We start from the raw sequence: 18,226 nt of genomic DNA, 5'->3' as shown, positions 1-18,226 counted from the left end.
TGACACATTAATTTTCTAGCCATCGATTCCTCAAGCCATACCCTGCAGACTGTCAAGCAGGTTTGGGAGAAGAAAACATGCCCCTTGCATCTCCCATTCTCCCTTTTCTACGCCCCCCCACCCAATTTACCTGCTCGACTCAGATAAGCAATGGCAGTTCCTAGTATTAGCCACGACAATTCCAGGTTTTAACAGTCTAGTTGCTGGATCTGGGATACATGTAGGCAACCCAAATGTTAAGTGGCTTCCATAGTAAAAGGGTCTGCTTGAGCACATCCAAATCCATCACACAACCACTCACCTTTGACTTGTACCTTAATGAAATACATAGACCTGTCTAAACCGGAAACCAACTACTGGCACACCATGGTCACTTCATTTTCTCAGACACCTCTCACCAAATACACCAGCCGCAAGACCCCGGAATCCAAGGACAAATGATCCTTTACCAATCTTCAGATGTAGTCATCCCAAGAGTGTGTCCCTTATACACTCTTGATGAAGACTTCGGAGACCACTACAGTGGTAACTGGCACAGAATAAATTACCATTACATTACATTCCTAACAGTGAATACAACTGGTCAGAGCAACTTAACTCCTGCTTGGAGCCTAGACAAGACTTGTTAGCTTAAGGACAACAGCTACCAGGAGCAAAGTTCGACTCACCAGATCAGCAGATGCCATACACAAATACCAATTATAAATCAACTCTGTGTATTTGGAAATGTGTACAAAGACGCATTAGTACATATCTAAAAGAGATTGAAAACCCAAAGGGTCATATAAGGAACACAATGGTCTTGTTTGCATCTTGCCTGGAAGAGAGATGGAGAATGCTTGCTCCTCGTTTCCAAAAAGGTAGATCCTGCTTATTGGGTGATGCCAAAAAGCCAAGAGCCGCTCTTAGCTGCTACCGATCAACGCACAGATAAAGCCTAGCTCTGCCTAGCCATATCTACAGACAATGAGTTGAAATGATAAGTAATGAAGAAGGGCATTCTGGAACAAACATGTGTTTATTGAATTGCTTTATAAATACTGTGGGTAAATTGTCACCAATTAGAATTGCCAGCCATAAAGGTTTTTGCTGAAAGCACAACCTAAATATACACAGGTCACGCACGTCACTACATGAATATTTTTAAGACCCACAGGATCACCACATTTACCCATCACCATGATCTATTCATGCAGTGGTCTTCCTTTCAACCAACATACTGAACTTTCATCAACAGTTGGGGAGTCTGGTGTTTTAGCACAGGGCCTCCTGCCCAGGATTCAAACATCTAGGCACGATCAGTCATCATCATGGTCTCTTAATACAGAGAACTGACGTGTTCCTACATGAAGCACAAAGAGCAAGATTCACAAAGAATTATGCTATTAGTTAAAGTACTGCAAGTGCAAAACAGGTTATTTGCTATAAAATGGCATTTTTGTAAAATGACAGGCAGTTCATCAGATTCATTCAACTCCAAATACACGAGCCAGAAAGAGCAATTATTTGTGAATTAGGAACATTGAACATGTGCAAGGGACTCCTTGGAGTAAAATTCCTTGTATGAGCACAAAAGGCTTTTGTTCACTATTCCAAAGGCATTCATGAGCGTCACATTTCAACTCTTCATAGAAAACTTAGTTTTGCACCAAGTTTGGAAACACTTGTGGCTGGGACTCAAACTAAACTACCATCTACCCCAAAAAGCCCTCTTACAACTACAAATCCCAGTATGCAAAGTAAAAAAAAAGGGATTTGTCACGCATTGGGCAACTGGGCAGCTATGAATGAGTCTCTTGCACGCAAATCATAGTTGAAGCCTATCCTGGTCCATTATTTGAAAATTACAAGGTGAACTTTCCAAAAAGAAAATCCATGAATGCCCTGGAAACGTTCACTTAGCTCAAGGAATTACTCAAATGGAAAAAAAACCTACTCCAAATCCCACCTCCAGCCAAGTCCAGCGTGGGGATTTATGCTGCCGGCCTTAAAATGTTGCCACATCTGATGCTTTTAGAATAAAAAGGCACCAGCATGGTGACTACTTGGTGGGGGTGGTGGGGTCACCTAAAATTGCCTTACAATTGCCACAGCCCTCCTCTCTGACACTGAACATCCTGCAAATGGGACCATCCTCAGAAAAGTGAATGTACAAAAACAACATGTTTGAAGAAAGATAATAAGAAAGACTGACCTCTACAATGTCATCATCGAACAAAAGCCAAAACCCATGACTTTTCACAATGGTTATGTAATGGCCACGATTTGGTCCACTGGAAAGAAACAAAAGACATTAATGACTCGCATAACCATGTTAATACAGCAACGCAAAGGTCAGAGTCCCAAAAGCAAGCGCTGGAGACCATGTAAGGAAGGATATGGCAAATGCGCATTGAAGCATTAAGGCACATTTTATCACCAAATGCAGGACATGGAAAAATCAAGGTCAATAAGATAAGCACTAGTAACATGAAATCCTATCACTAACTAAACGTTTTATTTTTAGAAAAAAAAAAGACTCTTGCAGTGCTAGAGAAATTACCTGCCTCCTACGTTGCTTTGAATACATTTGGAACGAAGCTATAAACTACATGAGCAAATGATCTAGTTTGAAGGATTTCTGGTACATACAGACCCTTCAGAATACCAAGTCTCGAAGTGAAATGCAAACGCCTTTTTTAGGGCACTATAACACGTACGTTGCATATTTTAAGAATTTATGAAGTTCTAATGCCTCTTTTTCCAGTGTCACATTGCCATGGGGTGAAGTTCCGCAAGTAATTTTAATATTTTAATTTTATTTAGCGCTGGCCCAACCACGAGGGTCTCAGAGCACCTTACATGGTTCAACGTTTGGAAAGATGGGAGTTGAAAAAAGAAGTTAAAATATGTTTTAAGTAAAGGATAGGAAGATTAGGATAGACAAGCAGGTTCTCTGAAAAACAAAAGCCACAATTCTGGAGAATCAAGCATTTTACAAATGTTGATGAAATTCTGAAAATGATACAACAATTGAAATCAAATAGCTTGTGGCAGAGTCTAGTATGCATTTGAATCTTTTTTTAATGACATTGGCCGAAATCATAACAGTGTCACTTTGGGACCCCCCCACTTTCCTGAAATAGTGGGCAGAATCGTGAACTTGGCAAATACTGTTTTTGGACGGGGTAAATTGTGGGCGAGGTAGCTTTATTGTGCCCAGATGACTTCTAAAAGGGAGGGAAATGGGAGACAGAAACAAGGTGCAGGACTACTTACAGCGCATGAAGGAAGTTCCGATTGCCCTTGACGTGAGGTTTCAGTGATTCTGGACGGCGGGGAGGAGTAGGAACAAATGAGGAGAGGATGAATAATCTGGGGGACAAACCAGAACTGGAGTATGAAATGAAGACCAAGGAGGAGGTTGAAAAGGACATGGTGAACAAGGAAAAAGGGTGAAAACTACTGTGGCAATAACTCGTTTATATTTGATTTGATTTTTCTTGATACTAGGATAATAGATCTTGAATTAATCAGCTAGGGATCATAAGACATTTGCCTGGTAATTAGAGATGCGGAAGCCTTGAAAACCAGGCTTCTTTTGAAAGAAAATGCCAGAATTTGGCTTTGCTAATACCTTGCAGGTTTAGGAAGCAGACTTTAGACATCTGGTCCGTAAGTGATGAGGATGCACTTAAAACTAATTGACAGTTAAAAGCGTCAAAGACTAACTGCGTAGCACTAACACAATAGAGTCAGGACAAACATCCAGCTACATACACCTTTCGATGGTTACCTCAACCACAGCCATTTCTCCCTTCATCCCTAGCCTTATAGAAATTATTCCTTTCTCAGCTGCTTTGGTGTCTGCAGGAGCAAGAGCCCATTGGCCAAACCACCCTATGAATCAACCCCCAGGCAAATACTAAGACTAGGTATGTGCATCAATACTCCTCCCAATGCGCCATCTGGACCAACCTATCGTGGGTCATGCTTCATGTTCAGGGCCTGGGGTAACAGTCACATCCAGATACTATTGATAATCCAGCTTGCCCTGGAGTACGGCTGGGCACAAAACAACCCTATGCACACTATATTAGAAGGTTGTCACTCTAGGAGAGGGCATTTTAGGGGCACCTCACACAATATAAGGAACTGACATTTAGAGGTTTCCCAGCAGGCACCATAAACTTAAACTAGTCCATGTGGGCAAACGGAGTCCTTCTCACTCATCAACATCATCCTTTAGGTATTCACTGTCTAGCTGCCACCAGATTGGTAAAGGTTGGGCCAGCTCATTAGTGGTCCTTCCTCAAATCAACATAAAAGAGAAAATGAAGCAAGTAAAACAAAACATCCTTCTAGAACATTCAAGTGACCAAAAGAAAAGAGATAGCACACATCTGCTTGTGGGAAGACACTTTATCGACACTCCTGAGCAAAGCCAACACTGATACAGAGAATGCCACGGAAGCGTAGTTGAACCCAAAAGTAAGAACATTGTCTAGGAAACCAACAGTCCAAATGTGCAGCAAAACCAGCTCTCATCAACTCCAAACCTAAACTCACGTCAGGCGTAGTAACGCTCACTGAAGGAAAATATTGTTGGTGAGAAGCATGATGGAAGGACAATGGAAGGAAAGTATAAGGGAATAGTTTCTTACCTGTAACTCCATTTCTCCAGCATTGGTATCTTTCATGGATTCACATGCTTAGAATATTCCCCGTCGTCAGGCTGGGAATCCCCTGTACATTATATAGACCCTTTCCCGTAGGAAAACTTTTTCGACGCTTATGCGTCCTATCCACCTCGTTTTGTATCATGCGTGCCCGCGCCGTCAGGGCGTCATGATATAAATACAGGCCCGCCCCCGCGCTCCCTCAGATTTCGGCCCCCAAAGTAGTGGGGGAACCGGTTTGCATGTTCAGGGGAGGCAGGTGGGCGCATGTGAATCCATGAAAGATACCAATGCTGGAGAAATGGAGTTACAGGTAAGAAACTATTCCCTTCTCCAGCATTGGATCTTTCATGGATTCACATGCTTAGAATAGATTACACAGCAGTACCACCCCCAAAGAGGAGGCGTGCATGCAAACCCATATACATTGCTCACAAAGCCCGTTCCCTATGATCATGTATACATCAGTAATCATTAACACAGGAAAACGAACCACATACAGTCATAAATTCCATAGGATGCAACCCCTCAGCCGGGGCTTACCTTACTGGAATAGGTGTCGAAGCACCGCCTGTCCCATCCGGGTATCTTCGGCATGTTGCTGCGACAGGCAGTAATGGCGGGTAAAGGTGTGCGTAGCCGCCCAGGTAGCCGCCATGCAAATGTCCCCCAGAGGGACTCCGGCCCACAGTGCCGTCAACGATGCCGCTGCTCTAGTTGAGTGAGCTCTTGGCCGTCGTAGAAGAGGCTTTCCTGCCCTAGAATGGCAGTACGAAATGGTAGATGACACCCATCTTGACAGTCCTTGCTTCGAAATGGCTTTTCCTTTAGCACCCAAACCATAGGCCACGAACAGCTGTCTCGTTTCTCTGAACGGTTGCGTACGATGGAGATAAAACTTAAGAGCCCTTTTTACATCCAATGTGTGTAGCATGCGCTCCGCTCCCGAGCATGGCTCCGGAAAAAACGTAGGCAACACAATAGAGGAGTGTTTATGGAACACCGAAGGAGCTTTTGGTATAAACTGCGGGTTAGTGGCTAGGACTACCTTGTTCTTGAAAAATCGTAAGTATGGTGGGTCTACCATTAGAGCCTGAACTTCTGAAATACGTCGTGCTGAAGTGATGGCCACCAGGAAGGCCAATTTCCACGACAGAAACTTTAGAGACGATGATGACATTGGCTCAAAAGGAGGCTTCATAAGAGATGTTAAGACCAGATTGAGGCTCCACTCCGGCGGAAATTTCTTCTCTGGAGGGAAACTCCGAAAGAGGCCTTTAAGGAAGTGCTTAATCAGGCGGTCGCTGAACAAAGGTGCCGAGTGCCGTCGACGAGTAAACCTGATAATGGCTGCTAGGTGTACTTTTATTGAAGATACCGACAGGCCCTTTTGAGCTAAGAGCAGCAAGTATGGAAGGAGCTGTTCTGGCTTAATCGATTGCGGGGCCAAGCCTGGTTGATCCTCACACCATTGACAGAAACTTTTCCATTTGTACGCGTATGAGGCGTTTGTGGAAGGTGCTTTTGCCGCTTGTAGGATACGCCGACAGTCCTCCGGAATCGTTAGCCGACCAAATTCGGCGAAGTGAGGAGCCAGGCTGTCAACTGGAGGCTGTCCGGGTCGTGATGCCAAACAACACCGTCCTGTCGAGACAGAAGGTCGGGGGTCTTCTTGAATCTCATCGGTTCCGCCGCCGCTAAGTGTAGCAGGTCTGAAAACCACACCTGTCTGGCCCAGTATGGGGCCACCAGAATTACACGACATGGGTACCCGAGGATCCATTGCAATGTCCTCCGGACCAGGGGAAATGGAGGGAATGCGTACATGAATTTGTTCGTCCATGGGAAGGAGAACGCATCGCCCAGAGAGCCCTTCTGAGGCCATCTGCTTGCGTACTGATGGCATTTTTTGTTGTTCTTCGTTGCAAACAGGTCTATGGACGGGTGTCCCCATTTCTTGAATACTTGTTGTAGTTGTTGGTCGTTCAGTACCCACTCGTGAACTTCGTTCATTTCTCTGCTGAGGGCATCGGCTTCCACGTTTCTCACGCCTGGTAGGTGGAACGCTAAGATTTGCATGTTGTGTTGTAGGGCCCAATGCCAGATTTTCTGTGCCTCCGTCGATAGGGACCTGGAACGTGTCCCTCCTTGTTTTCTCAAGTAGAACATCGTAGTGGTGTTGTCCGTCATGACACGCACCACTGAGTCCCTCAGTTGCGGAAGAAAAGATTTTAGAGCCCATCGCACTGCTCTCAGTTCTAGCAGGTTGATATGCAGGGAGGACTCCTGCAAGGACCACTGGCCTTGTACCTGTAACGTATCCAGATGAGCTCCCCATCCGCTCAGCGATGCATCCGTCACCACCGTCTTTTGGAACTCTGGTTCCAGTAGAGGCATCCCTTTCGTTAGATGAGTAGACACTCTCCACCAGCCGAGTGCTTGAACTAGTTGTTCGTCGACGACCAGTCTGTCGGACCAGCGACCTCGGCTCTGCGCCCAACAGTCCGCTAGAAATTCCTGGCAAGGTCTCATAAACAGACGGCAGTTGTTTATTAGCGGAATGCAGGACGACATGGTCCCTAGCAGGGACATGTACTTGCGCACCGAGACCTTGGTACCACCTCTCCATTCCGACGCCTTGTTTTGAAGTTTCTGAATTCTTTCGCTGGATGGTCTCACCAAGCTTGTGTGTGTATGAAACTCCGCTCCTAGGAAGACCAAGGTCCTCGAAGGCTCTACGGAGGACTTGTTGAAGTTTATTGCGAAGCCCAGTTCCTGTAAGAGGGACATTGTGGCTCGTAGAGTGTCTCGTGTTTGTTCCTTGGATGAACCCCTGACCAGCCAGTCGTCTAGATATGGATAGACATGATGACCGTCCTTCCTTAAATGGGCCGCTATAGGGGCCAAGCACTTGGTGAACGTCCTGGGGGAGGACTTGAGCCCGAACGGGAGGACCTTGAACTGAAAATGCTTTCTCCCGACGACGAATCTTAAATATCTCCTGTGTCGTGGGCGTATTGGAATGTGAAAATAAGCATCTTGAAGGTCTAGTGATGATAGATAATCCATGGGTTGCACCGACCTGATAACCTCTTGGAGCTTTAGCATTTTGAATTTTAGGCTCTTTAGCCACTTGTTGAGTACCCTCAGGTCGAGAATGGGCCTCCATTTGCCGTTTAGCTTTTTTACAACAAAGAACCTGGAATAAACTCCTTGTCCTTCCTGTGCTACAGGAACTCTCTCTACCGCCCCTTTTTGCAACATAAGTGCCGCCTCTTGTCGTAGGATTCGGAGGTGGGGCTGTGTCGAGAATAAAGGAGGAAGACGCGGAGGCTTGTCTTTGAATTGCAGTGCATGACCCATGCGAATCGTGTCTAGGACCCATCGATCTGTGGTGATGCATTTCCATCGGTCGAAGTGATGAGAGACTCGACCCCCCCAGGACGTTCCGAAGGCCGTCATTGGTTGCTGGTTTGCTTGGTCTTCGTTGACGACGGACCTGAGCCTCGCCGTCTGGAGGCTTGATAATCCCTGCTTCTAGGTGCCGACTGGGAAGCTCGTCTGAACCCTTGTGACGAGTAAGAGGGCCTGTTGAATCCACGGTCCCTCGAGGCTCCAAAGCGGGAGTTTCCAGAAACACCCCTGAAGGGGCGAAAAGAACAAAAATGTCTACCCGTTTGAAGGGCGCCGAGGGACCTAGCAGTATCCGTGTCTTCTTTCATCCCTTTCAGCGCCTCATCAACCTTTTCGCCAAACAGGTGTTCCCCTTCGCATGGCATGTCAAGGACTTTGTACTGTACTTCAGGACGGAAAGTAGTACATTTGAGCCACGCTTGCCGACGAAGCACTACTCCATGGTTGATTTGTTTGAATCCAGATTCTGCTAGGTCAACTGCGATATTGATAGCGTGGTTCGAGGCCTCTTCGCCATCCCGCACCAGTAACTGCTTTCCGGTGTTCGTCTGGCAGGTGTTCTAGGATAGGGGCTAGTTTGTGCCACATTTCCCTATCATATCGTGACACGATCGCTAAGGAATTGGCTGCTCTTACTGTCGTCGCTCCGACCGAGAGCACCTTCTTTCCAAAGGCGTCCTGTCTCCTAGCCTCGCTCTCAGGTGGCGTTGAACATTTTTGCTGGACCCTGGCCTTCCTAGCCGCTGCCGCCGACACCACCGAGTCAGACAGAGGCTGTGATGTTAGACATTTTGGAGTGGATTCCGGAGCTTTAAACTTTTTTTCGATCCGTCCCTTTATGGCGGGCTCCGAGAACGGATGGCGCATCGTCTTGAGACCTTCTTGCCACACGTGGTCCAGGATTGGAATGGCAAATACCGATTTTCTCCTTTGACCCATATGGTCAAAAAGGAAACAGTCTTTCTTCTGCTCCTCCGGAATCAAGCCGAATTCGGAACAAGCTTTCCCCATCATTGCATGGAAGGCTCCCACGTCATCCGGGGGAGATGGCTGTGACTGGCTCCTCGTAGACTCTACCTCTACATCCGAATTCCATGTTGGGTCCCTCGAAGGTGACAGGGAGATGTCTGACCCTGAGTCACCCAGTACAGAATCGGACTCCGACAACTCACCCTCCTCCTGTGCTCGAGGATGATCTTTTACTGCCTGGGGAGCCGATGGGCGTTTCGTCGTCGATCGAGCCGTACAAGTTTGCTCGTCGACGGAAGGTACTGACAAAAGTGACGATGACGTCCCGGGCTGAGGGAACTGCGTATCCAGCCGCTGCAGGAGCTTCTGAAGAGTATTAAGCACATCCAGAGACAAAACCGTCTGGGGAGTCAATAACGTGGACGATATCGGTACCATACCCCCGTTCGCACTCGTCGCCGTCGAAGGCCGTAAGCCTAAATCCGATGGCTGCAGAACCAGATCACCTTCTCCTTCCGCCGAGCCGGCCGTGTCTGGCTGCATTAAGACCTCCGGGGGGATCGGGTCATAGACCTCGGGCAGCCAAGCCATGGACTGAGTCTCCGTCGACGGGGGAATCCCCACCGCTGCTGCTTGAACGGTAATAGGCATCGTCAATGACACCGCGGTCGACGAGCAAGTCGTCGTCGTCGTCGAGCCCTTAGACTTCGTCGTCGATTTGGACGCCGACTTCCCGGCTGAGGCTTCCCGACTCATGGAAGACCTGGGACGGTCCCCTGAGGAGGATTTTGACAGCGCTAGCCTCTCAGCCTTAGATGATGAGGAGGAGGAGGAGGAGGAGGACTTTTTATGTGATGAGGAAGATCCATCCTGTTTCCTCTTATGCTTGTCCTCAGAGCGCATTTCAGCTGGCCATACCTTCTTCGATGGGGGTTCCGACTTACTCCTGGAGGCCGTGGAGCCAACTTCCGAAGCCGGGTAGGCCCCTGCTCCGTCATTAAGCCAGTCGACCAGCCTTCTTTTTCGGTCCTTAAGGGTTTTTTGGGAGAAACCCTGACAAATTTCACATGTATCCGCCAAGTGGTGCGGGTGGAGACAGTAGATACAGTCCATGTGGCCATCTCCTTCATAAACCTTTTTGAGGCCACAGGTTGCACACGGGCGAAATAACGCTTTTCCAGACATAATTCTCCGGAATTTGAACTTCGCCGAAGCGAAACAGACAAAACAACCTAGTTTTCACTAGTAGTAAAACACGAGGATCCCACTACTTTGAAAGACGGTTGAAATCTGAGGGAGCGCGGGGGCGGGGCCTGTATTTATATCATGACGCCCTGACGGCGCGGGCACGCATGATACAAAACGAGGTGGATAGGACGCATAAGCGTCGAAAAAGTTTTCCTACGGGAAAGGGTCTATATAATGTACCGGGGATTCCCAGCCTGACGACGGGGAATATTCTAAGCATGTGAATCCATGAAAGATCCAATGCTGGAGAATAGATGGAACACTGTATTTAAAGGTGTGGTCTTTGCTGAATTAATGGAGATTTGTAAAAACCTCTGCATTTCATGAATGAGTCAGGCTAATAGTAGGCTAAAAACATTCTCCGACTGATCAGGCAGCTGCCACTGACAAGGGCACCAGAAATGGTACCAAAAAAGGTACAGATTTCAAAGCCTACCACAGCAGAAGGACACAGCAATACATTTGTTGTTCCGAAAATACACCATGAATAAAAATAATCTGGCATTCTCATGTCATTACGACTTTTTCTAATGTGTTGACTGACACAATTGCAGGGAATGAGCAGTCCAAGACGGAGACTAGCATTTTTAAACAGTAAGAAACAAAGAGACCAAAGACGAAGGTCAGACCAAAACGTGTTATTCTTCAGTCATCAATGTCTAGTCTACCTGCTTCAAGGCAGAGGGGAGAAGAGCGAGTGAGAGAGGGAAGGGTCTTACTAATATATGGGTCTGCCAGCTAGTGGATTACGCCAGTATATTTTGCAAATAACCCTTAGGTGGCTGGATGGATTCTAATCTCAGAATATTTTGGTGGGGTTTCCAGCATTTCTAGGCAGATTTCGTTGTGGATCTTATTCTGGATGTAAAAAATATATATGTCAAAAAGATCACGGCTGGCAAAAATTAACATCTAATTCGTGAGGGTCAGACGGGCAGGTCAGACGGGCATTGTACCCCAAGAAGTAACTTTGACCAGATACAATTTTAATAGTTGTAACATATATAACACCATATCTAATTGTAACATAAAAGCAGCAAGTCCTGGTCACTTTCTAAGGATCATCCTAGTATTATACCATATAAGATGGGAAGTTGGTCGAAGAAATAGTCTCACGCAGAGGATAAAGTAATCTACACAGCACATTTGAATACCAAAATCAGGGCTCCAAATGAGCAGTAGGCCCTGGAGATTCAGGCACTTAAGTGCAGACAGGCATACTTAGTTTGTCCCTTCAGGCAGCCCAGAAAAAAAGCTTGCATTCTCCATTTAATAAGGTTGGCAGGGGCGGAATACAATGCATCCTCCCTTCATCATGGTTGCCTGAATGGGGAGACCCAAGGTCTACCATGCAACTTTGAACCATCCAAAGACTGCACCCAGCAGAAGGCATAGCAGCCAATGATCTTATGGCCTATCATTCTTCACAGAAAAGCTATGGCGTGTCACGATTCCCTCCCTTTGCATCCCTTGTCTCTGCACCCAGTGCATAAATATTCTGCACCTCTGGCTTGCAGATGAGCTGTATGAGCATGTGTAGAGGGAGGCCGTGGGGTGCAGAGCTTGGCCAGAGAGTGGAGATGCAGACATATGAGTTAAGCATAGTGTGGTCGACATTGCACAGTGCGGTTGTGGGGATAAAAAGCAACGCTATTGGGGGCAGAGATTACACATGGATTGGCTGAGAAGAGTATAGCTGCTGCACTGTTGGTAAAGGATGTGGGAGTGATTTAGTGTGTGAAGATTGTTAGTCCCAAAAATGTCATGGTTCATTCTTTTGCATCTCTACGATGTTGATGCAGGCTCCCAACAATATACCTGAAAGGACTTGGTTGTCTTACGTTTCTAGTCCTGCACCGACCGCTACCCTCCACTCAGTACCACAAAGATATGGGATGGTCTCAAGGTGCAAAACTACTCAAGAAGCGAACAACATGGAATACCTAAAGTAGAACTATACTGAAGAAACAGTCCTCGTTCCTGCACCACGTTCACTGCACCCTTAGCAAAATTGAGTGATTTGGTACCCATGGTGAGGGGACATTTCCACAGTTGGAAGAACTGTGCGGCAGTAAGAAAATACTAGCACTAGGCGTCTGACCATGTCTTAGTACTTTATGAAGAAACACAGGTAAGCCCACCTTCGACAACTATATTTGGGATCCTGGAAGATTACAATGGTAATTCTCAAAACTACTGGGACCAAACAACACACCGAGAACACTGAAGCACTTCCGAACCTCCCAGGGCAGTAGACTGGGAAATGGCAGTTACAAAGAAGTATATTGCAAAAGCATGTCAAGTTCAAGGAATATAGTTCATTATTGGCAATGTTGGACATAGATGTGCATGTATCATATTAAAGAATCAGAGAAGATGAGAACTATCTCATTATTTTGGGTGTTTATGGAGCACACACCTAGCTTCTGTGGAAGCATAGGAGTTCTGTACATTGGCAGGGGTTACATGCATCCAATGTATATAAGTGGAAACTGTTTTATAACCTTTGGCATATACTTATAAATGAAAAGCTGTGGTGCATACATTGAAATAGCCCTGGGTGATGTGTGGACTCTGTGCACTCTGTTATGTGTACTGACCTTCCCAAATGATTGAAAGTGGCATTTACTAGTAGAAACTTGCAAAAGCCTAACAATGGTCAGTAGTTCAGATTCAAACAGAGAGGCTTTATTAATCTAGGGAATAAAATAGAAGAAACCTCAGTGGTAATCAGAGGGATGACAACTTTAAGGCATAACCAATACCAATAAAAAAATGAATGAATTAAAGCATCATCCATAATCCTTTCAGGCTCCAATACAATGAGGGGAGCGCAATACATTTCAGTCCTAGGGCCATCCTTGGGGGCATGAAGCTGATACTTCATTTTTAACCAATAAAGATAGCAAAGACATTTTGTTTGGCATTTAAGATAGCCTGTTTGGTTTTGCAACTACACTCTTTAAGAAATCACTTACATTCATCGCAATTTCAATAACTGGAGGCCTGAAAAAGTGTTTGCAGGCAGCCAAGAGCACGTCAGAACCGAGGAAGGAAGGGCGAAGGGACAGGATATGCATGTGTGAGGCAAACGGGGCGGTGGCTGAGAAGGGAGCCTTAGTTGAAAGTGCCAAAAGAAAGGTAGGTCCTGTGGTCGAAGAATAAAGGTCAAGCAATTGCTATGGTATGCATTGCATGTGTATGAGAGGACTTCCTTAGAGTGAGCAAATTGCAGCAACCTCAGATGACTGGGGGAAATATCTACTAAAGTGCCAGAGAAAAGACAGATGTTATACAGTTGGCCAAGAAAGATGGGTGGTTAATGTGCTCAGCGGTTGTGCCTTTATTATTAGCGGGCAGAAACCGGTGAGTAAAGAGACAAGGTATCAAGGTCGAAGCAATAGGTTAAACCAGGTGTCTATACAAGGGATTCAAAATCAGGTCTTCTGTAAGAAAGGGGATTAGGTCATGCACACCAATTGGGTTTGGTGCTACCAGAGGATGCCAAGGACTGGCGTGGTGGTTCAGTAAGGCAAACGGGTGTGTATGCCAAGGAGGGGCTAGGTTGTGGTTTAGGGAGAATCGTCAGCATAGGCATAGAGGATGTGAAGGGGGAATAGAAGAAAATCTCAGCACGTGCTAACACAGGTTACCCAAAAAGAGGCACCACAACAAAATGGGTGACCTGGTGAGAAGTAGGGTCAACGCTCTTTAAACCTATATACATCTACACACAGATGTGTCTGACATATTTGTATTATACTCGTGTATACTTGTGAAACACTTGTGTACAGGCGCGTTATAAATGAGTTATTATATATCATTAGCTGAGTGCCAAACGATCTAGTCGTAATGTTTACATGCATTTAATGAAGGACTGTCAGGATGAGTCAGAAAATTACATTTCTAATCATAAACTAGTAATATGCTGGTGTATATCTCAGATAACTCTCACTCAGCCACATTTTATGAACGATGTCAAATACTTTGTAAAAACCAACATATAATGTTAATGAGTATTTAACGATCGCTGCACAATACCTGCCACAGTGAACAACAACAGCCACCAAGTCATACATGCGATCCAAATTAACAGCGTCACTGGATGTGTTGAACAGACGTAGTTCCAAGGGAAAGACCACACGATACGAGAGCTTGGTGTACCTGTGAAGCTGCTCCATGTACTTGAACCTCTTGAGATGTAACGCAAGAATCATTGGCAACTTTTTTACTCGCATTCTGTGGAATCATTAAATATGTGGTTATTGCAATTTGTATATGAACTAAGATTCACAGTGTATATCATAAGTATGGCCTGTATAGACTAAACCTCTTTCCCAATCTGCCACTTCATCTAGTCGGTCCATAAATACTAACAACTCAATTGATCCAAAAGGGAGTACTTGTCCTCAAATGACTGCCTCCAAACAACAATGATCTTACCAGTTGAGACTCCTTTCATTCTTCTGAAGCTATTGCTTCTCTAATCTGCTCAATATGTACGGTTATCTAACGCACACCTTTTCAATGCACCTGCTACTTGCATTTTCCTTCTTCGACGACCCCTCCACTACAGCTTACTTGCAACCATTTCTTTGGTACACACAGGATGCTCAGTTACTTCATATAGGCCTTATCACTGAAACTAGCTCCGAAGGGCAGTCTGGGGGGCTTAGCTCTTTTCAGATATCTATGTGGCCCAAAATATATATATATATATATTTAATGCTGCATGTGGATTGGACAAACATGATATTGCATAAAATACTGCACAATCGGTATTGTTTATAAGATGCCGTCATTGCAGCTTCACAGCACTCATTTTTGTAAAGTCACACAATATACAAGAGACTAAAAGGAAAGTAGGAGGTAACAATATTGAAAGGTGAAGGCCAAATAACATCAATTTACAGCCTTTGATGTCAAAGCATTGCAAGTCTGTGAGGGCAAGACTAGCACGCTTTACTTTATTCAGCATATCACGCAATTCACATGTTTGACTACATATTTGGAGCATGTTTTTCATATTTGCAGGTGAGGAATGTAGAAGCAAAAAGCATCACAATAGTCCAACCTGCGACCTGGACATTTGTGACCAATGAAGTCCTATTTCTAGAAAAAGATACTAGGCAATCTGGGTGTGGCTGTCTGTCCCCCAGGAACAAAGTGGTTCAGCACAGCATCCACATTAGGAATAAATGAGAGTGCCAGGTTTTAGAAAATTACGCCAGGGGAAGTCAATATCTAATGTGGGGGTCACACAGAGGGAAGTCCTTCTGCCAGATGTGAACACTGGGCAAAATCTCTATTGCGCATAAACTCCCTGCTAGCCTGTTGCTTTTCATCCTATCTTGAACATGTTGGAGACTGCCACTTTTGTCAAAACCCCAACCGGATTCAAGCAATACGATAAGTCATCTTGCAATGGCACACTGAAATGTACAGAATGAGAGGAAGCACAACTTTGAGACATTGTGCATATCATCTTGCCCAGTTTCATTCTATAGGAGTGGTTTAACAGAGGTAGACATCTGCGTTTGTAGGGAATTCAGAAAGGTTCATCAAAAGTGGCAATCAAATCTAGTAGCAGCCAGTTGTTCTGACCCAAGGATTATTCAGTTCCTTCCATACGCTGAGCAGGTTACACTGGTGCCATGCATAGCCCAGGAGATTAATTGCCTGGCATGCACATTCTTTTCACTTCCAGCAATAACTGGAATGGCTGGTTTGATGATATTTGCAATGCCCTTCTCTTTTAAAAAGAAAGCCATACTAGGCATGTGCTGATAATTTGGGAATTCTGTTTTTGCCCCAGTTCTGCATGCTTAAAAGGCATTGCAAATGTTCATGGACCAATAGCTCAACAGGGCCCTTGGAATTATTCCTGCTTTTGAAAAATAGCTCCAAGCATGTTGCATGGATCATCCCTTAATCAACTACTATGCCTTTAACATTTGGAGTGACCACCAACTTCCCCCGACCCGGGTCTGAGCGAAGAGTATAAAATAAAACTCATTTCAACTTTGAGGGGAGGAGAAAATAGGGCTTACAGAAGACAACGAACCTTTAACTTCTACGAACCTTCAATTGCTAAAAACGTTTTACTTGCAGCACGATTCTGGCAAATATTCACGAAATAAAATTGCCTGGCACAGTCCCCACTGCCCCTTCATCACACACACCAATTGAACAGTTCTAAAAAAGTTTTACGGAGAATGGGGTGCTCTCATGCGGAAAAAAAAAATACTGTACATCTGTGATTGTACATTTTTTGAAGTGGAGGCAGTGTATTGTGGTGCTGTTAAAGACGTTAGCGAGAATTTGCTTTTGAATGGAACGAAAAAAGGAAATGGTGCAGACAAAGCATATTATTTTTCAAATTAAGAGGCAGGCAGCTGTGTATTTCGCAGTGCAGCTAATGCTATCGTTGTGATAAACGTGCTCAGTGCCCGTGAATCCGTGTCTCATTGAACAAGCTTTTTAACATTGTCAGCGTTGCATATGAACTTTTACACCACACCATTCAATGTTGGGATTAGGCTGCCCTTTGAAATTCTGTTCTGGTATCTCATTTATAATATTTTAGAGACAACCATCTATGATAGATACAACAGAAATTCTTGGATCTATGACAGATCCAACATGGCTCTCATTGCAGTGGAAAGCAATCAGTAACGTGCGTTACACAATAAGTGTAATAGTCAGGTGTTCAATTACCCAGGCCCCCTCGTCCTGGTACCCCATTTGCCATCACGGGGCATGGTCAAAGGCCATGCCTGGGCAAAGTAGCCACTGGCCATAGACCCTGTGGCCCACAGACAAGCAGTGGGGAGAACCCCATAATGTGCAGCTTAGAAACACACTGATCATTTTGCATACATCAACTATATCAAAAGAAAAAACTTTTGTATGGCAGGTGGTGTGAAATATAGCCGAACAAAACCCTTGAAACTCAGTGAAAACATTTCAGTTGTGGTGACGTGGAGGTGCCACTAAGTTACGCCACCTTAACTCTGAGCCACCCAGCGGCACATCCCATAAGAACACTAATGACTTTACTTTTGACATCAATTACATAATGTGAATGTAGAGCACACCGATATGACCTAAAGATAAATGTCAGTATGAAAAAAATCAGATTTATTTCAACACATTACAGAAACATTCTACTGCCAAAAGAAGAAATATGCACTTTCAATATGGCAAGTCTTTTAACATGTACATTAAGATCCAGAAAAACTCGAGTTTTCTATCCAAGTAGAAAGATTGCAAGTGTTAGTACATGACTGCATACCTTGCGCTGTCCTAAAAACCTACTGTACTCCAAAACATGTACCTATAGTACCTCGAGATTGACCTTTATCAGTCATCTTACCGAAGCATTACTATTTCGCATGGCACCGGGCTAAGCCCTCTTTTGAAGAACAGACTGCAGAAAAACGAAAAAGTGATTAGGTGAACTGTTCCCTCGCTTTTAAGTTAGTATCCTTCTGTGGAATGGTTCAACGACAGTTTCACAATGCACACCTTTTAATTTCATCACCATGTTGTAAATATTTACACTATGGGCTTGCGAAAGTTTCCATAAGGTTTCTTTTGAACATATCCTGAAGGCCGAAGTTACTACTTTTCAAATAGTTGGAATCTGCATTTTAGTAAAATGGCTTTCATTCAAAATGTATCAATTTAAAAACAGTTTAAAATCATATAACTGCACTGGAATTTCTTTGATTAGGTGATTACTATGGGACTCGGAACTGTTAGAATCGGAGGCAAAAAAAAATATTTCAAGTATGAGTCTGAAAATCCGAAATTAAGCACCTAAGTCCCACCACTTTAGTGTTCCACAGTATGTTTTATTTAAACATTGTATCCCCCATGTTGTTGTAATTTGCGTAATAGGTGATGTCATCAATGAGGTGAACAGTGATGTCATC

The 18,226-nt window shown here is 44.8% G+C and overlaps 1 protein-coding gene across 6 annotated transcripts in view; it reads right to left on the bottom strand.

Moving 5' to 3' along the window:
• The window catches only part of USP46 (ubiquitin specific peptidase 46), a 427,508-nt gene that overhangs the window by 139,476 nt on the left and 269,806 nt on the right, over positions 1 to 18,226 (bottom strand). For 2 of the 6 annotated variants that reach the window (XM_069631665.1, XM_069631661.1), the window contains 2 exons: positions 14,331 to 14,528; positions 2,195 to 2,273 (listed from right to left, as the gene is read on the bottom strand). In XM_069631665.1, coding sequence (XP_069487766.1) covers positions 2,195 to 2,273; positions 14,331 to 14,528 — 277 coding nt within the window. Of the gene's footprint in view, positions 1 to 999; positions 1,343 to 2,194; positions 2,274 to 14,330; positions 14,529 to 18,226 lie in introns of those variants that run through there. The other 4 variants (XM_069631663.1, XM_069631666.1, XM_069631662.1 and 1 more) reach the window with 3 other exon arrangements.

Source organism: Ambystoma mexicanum, chromosome 6q (assembly GCF_040938575.1).
Source record: "Ambystoma mexicanum isolate Mex_15411 chromosome 6q, UKY_AmexF1_1, whole genome shotgun sequence".
Classification (NCBI taxonomy): domain Eukaryota; kingdom Metazoa; phylum Chordata; class Amphibia; order Caudata; family Ambystomatidae; genus Ambystoma; species Ambystoma mexicanum.
Note: the sequence above shows the minus strand (reverse complement) of the source record. Positions and strands in the feature narration are given on the sequence as shown.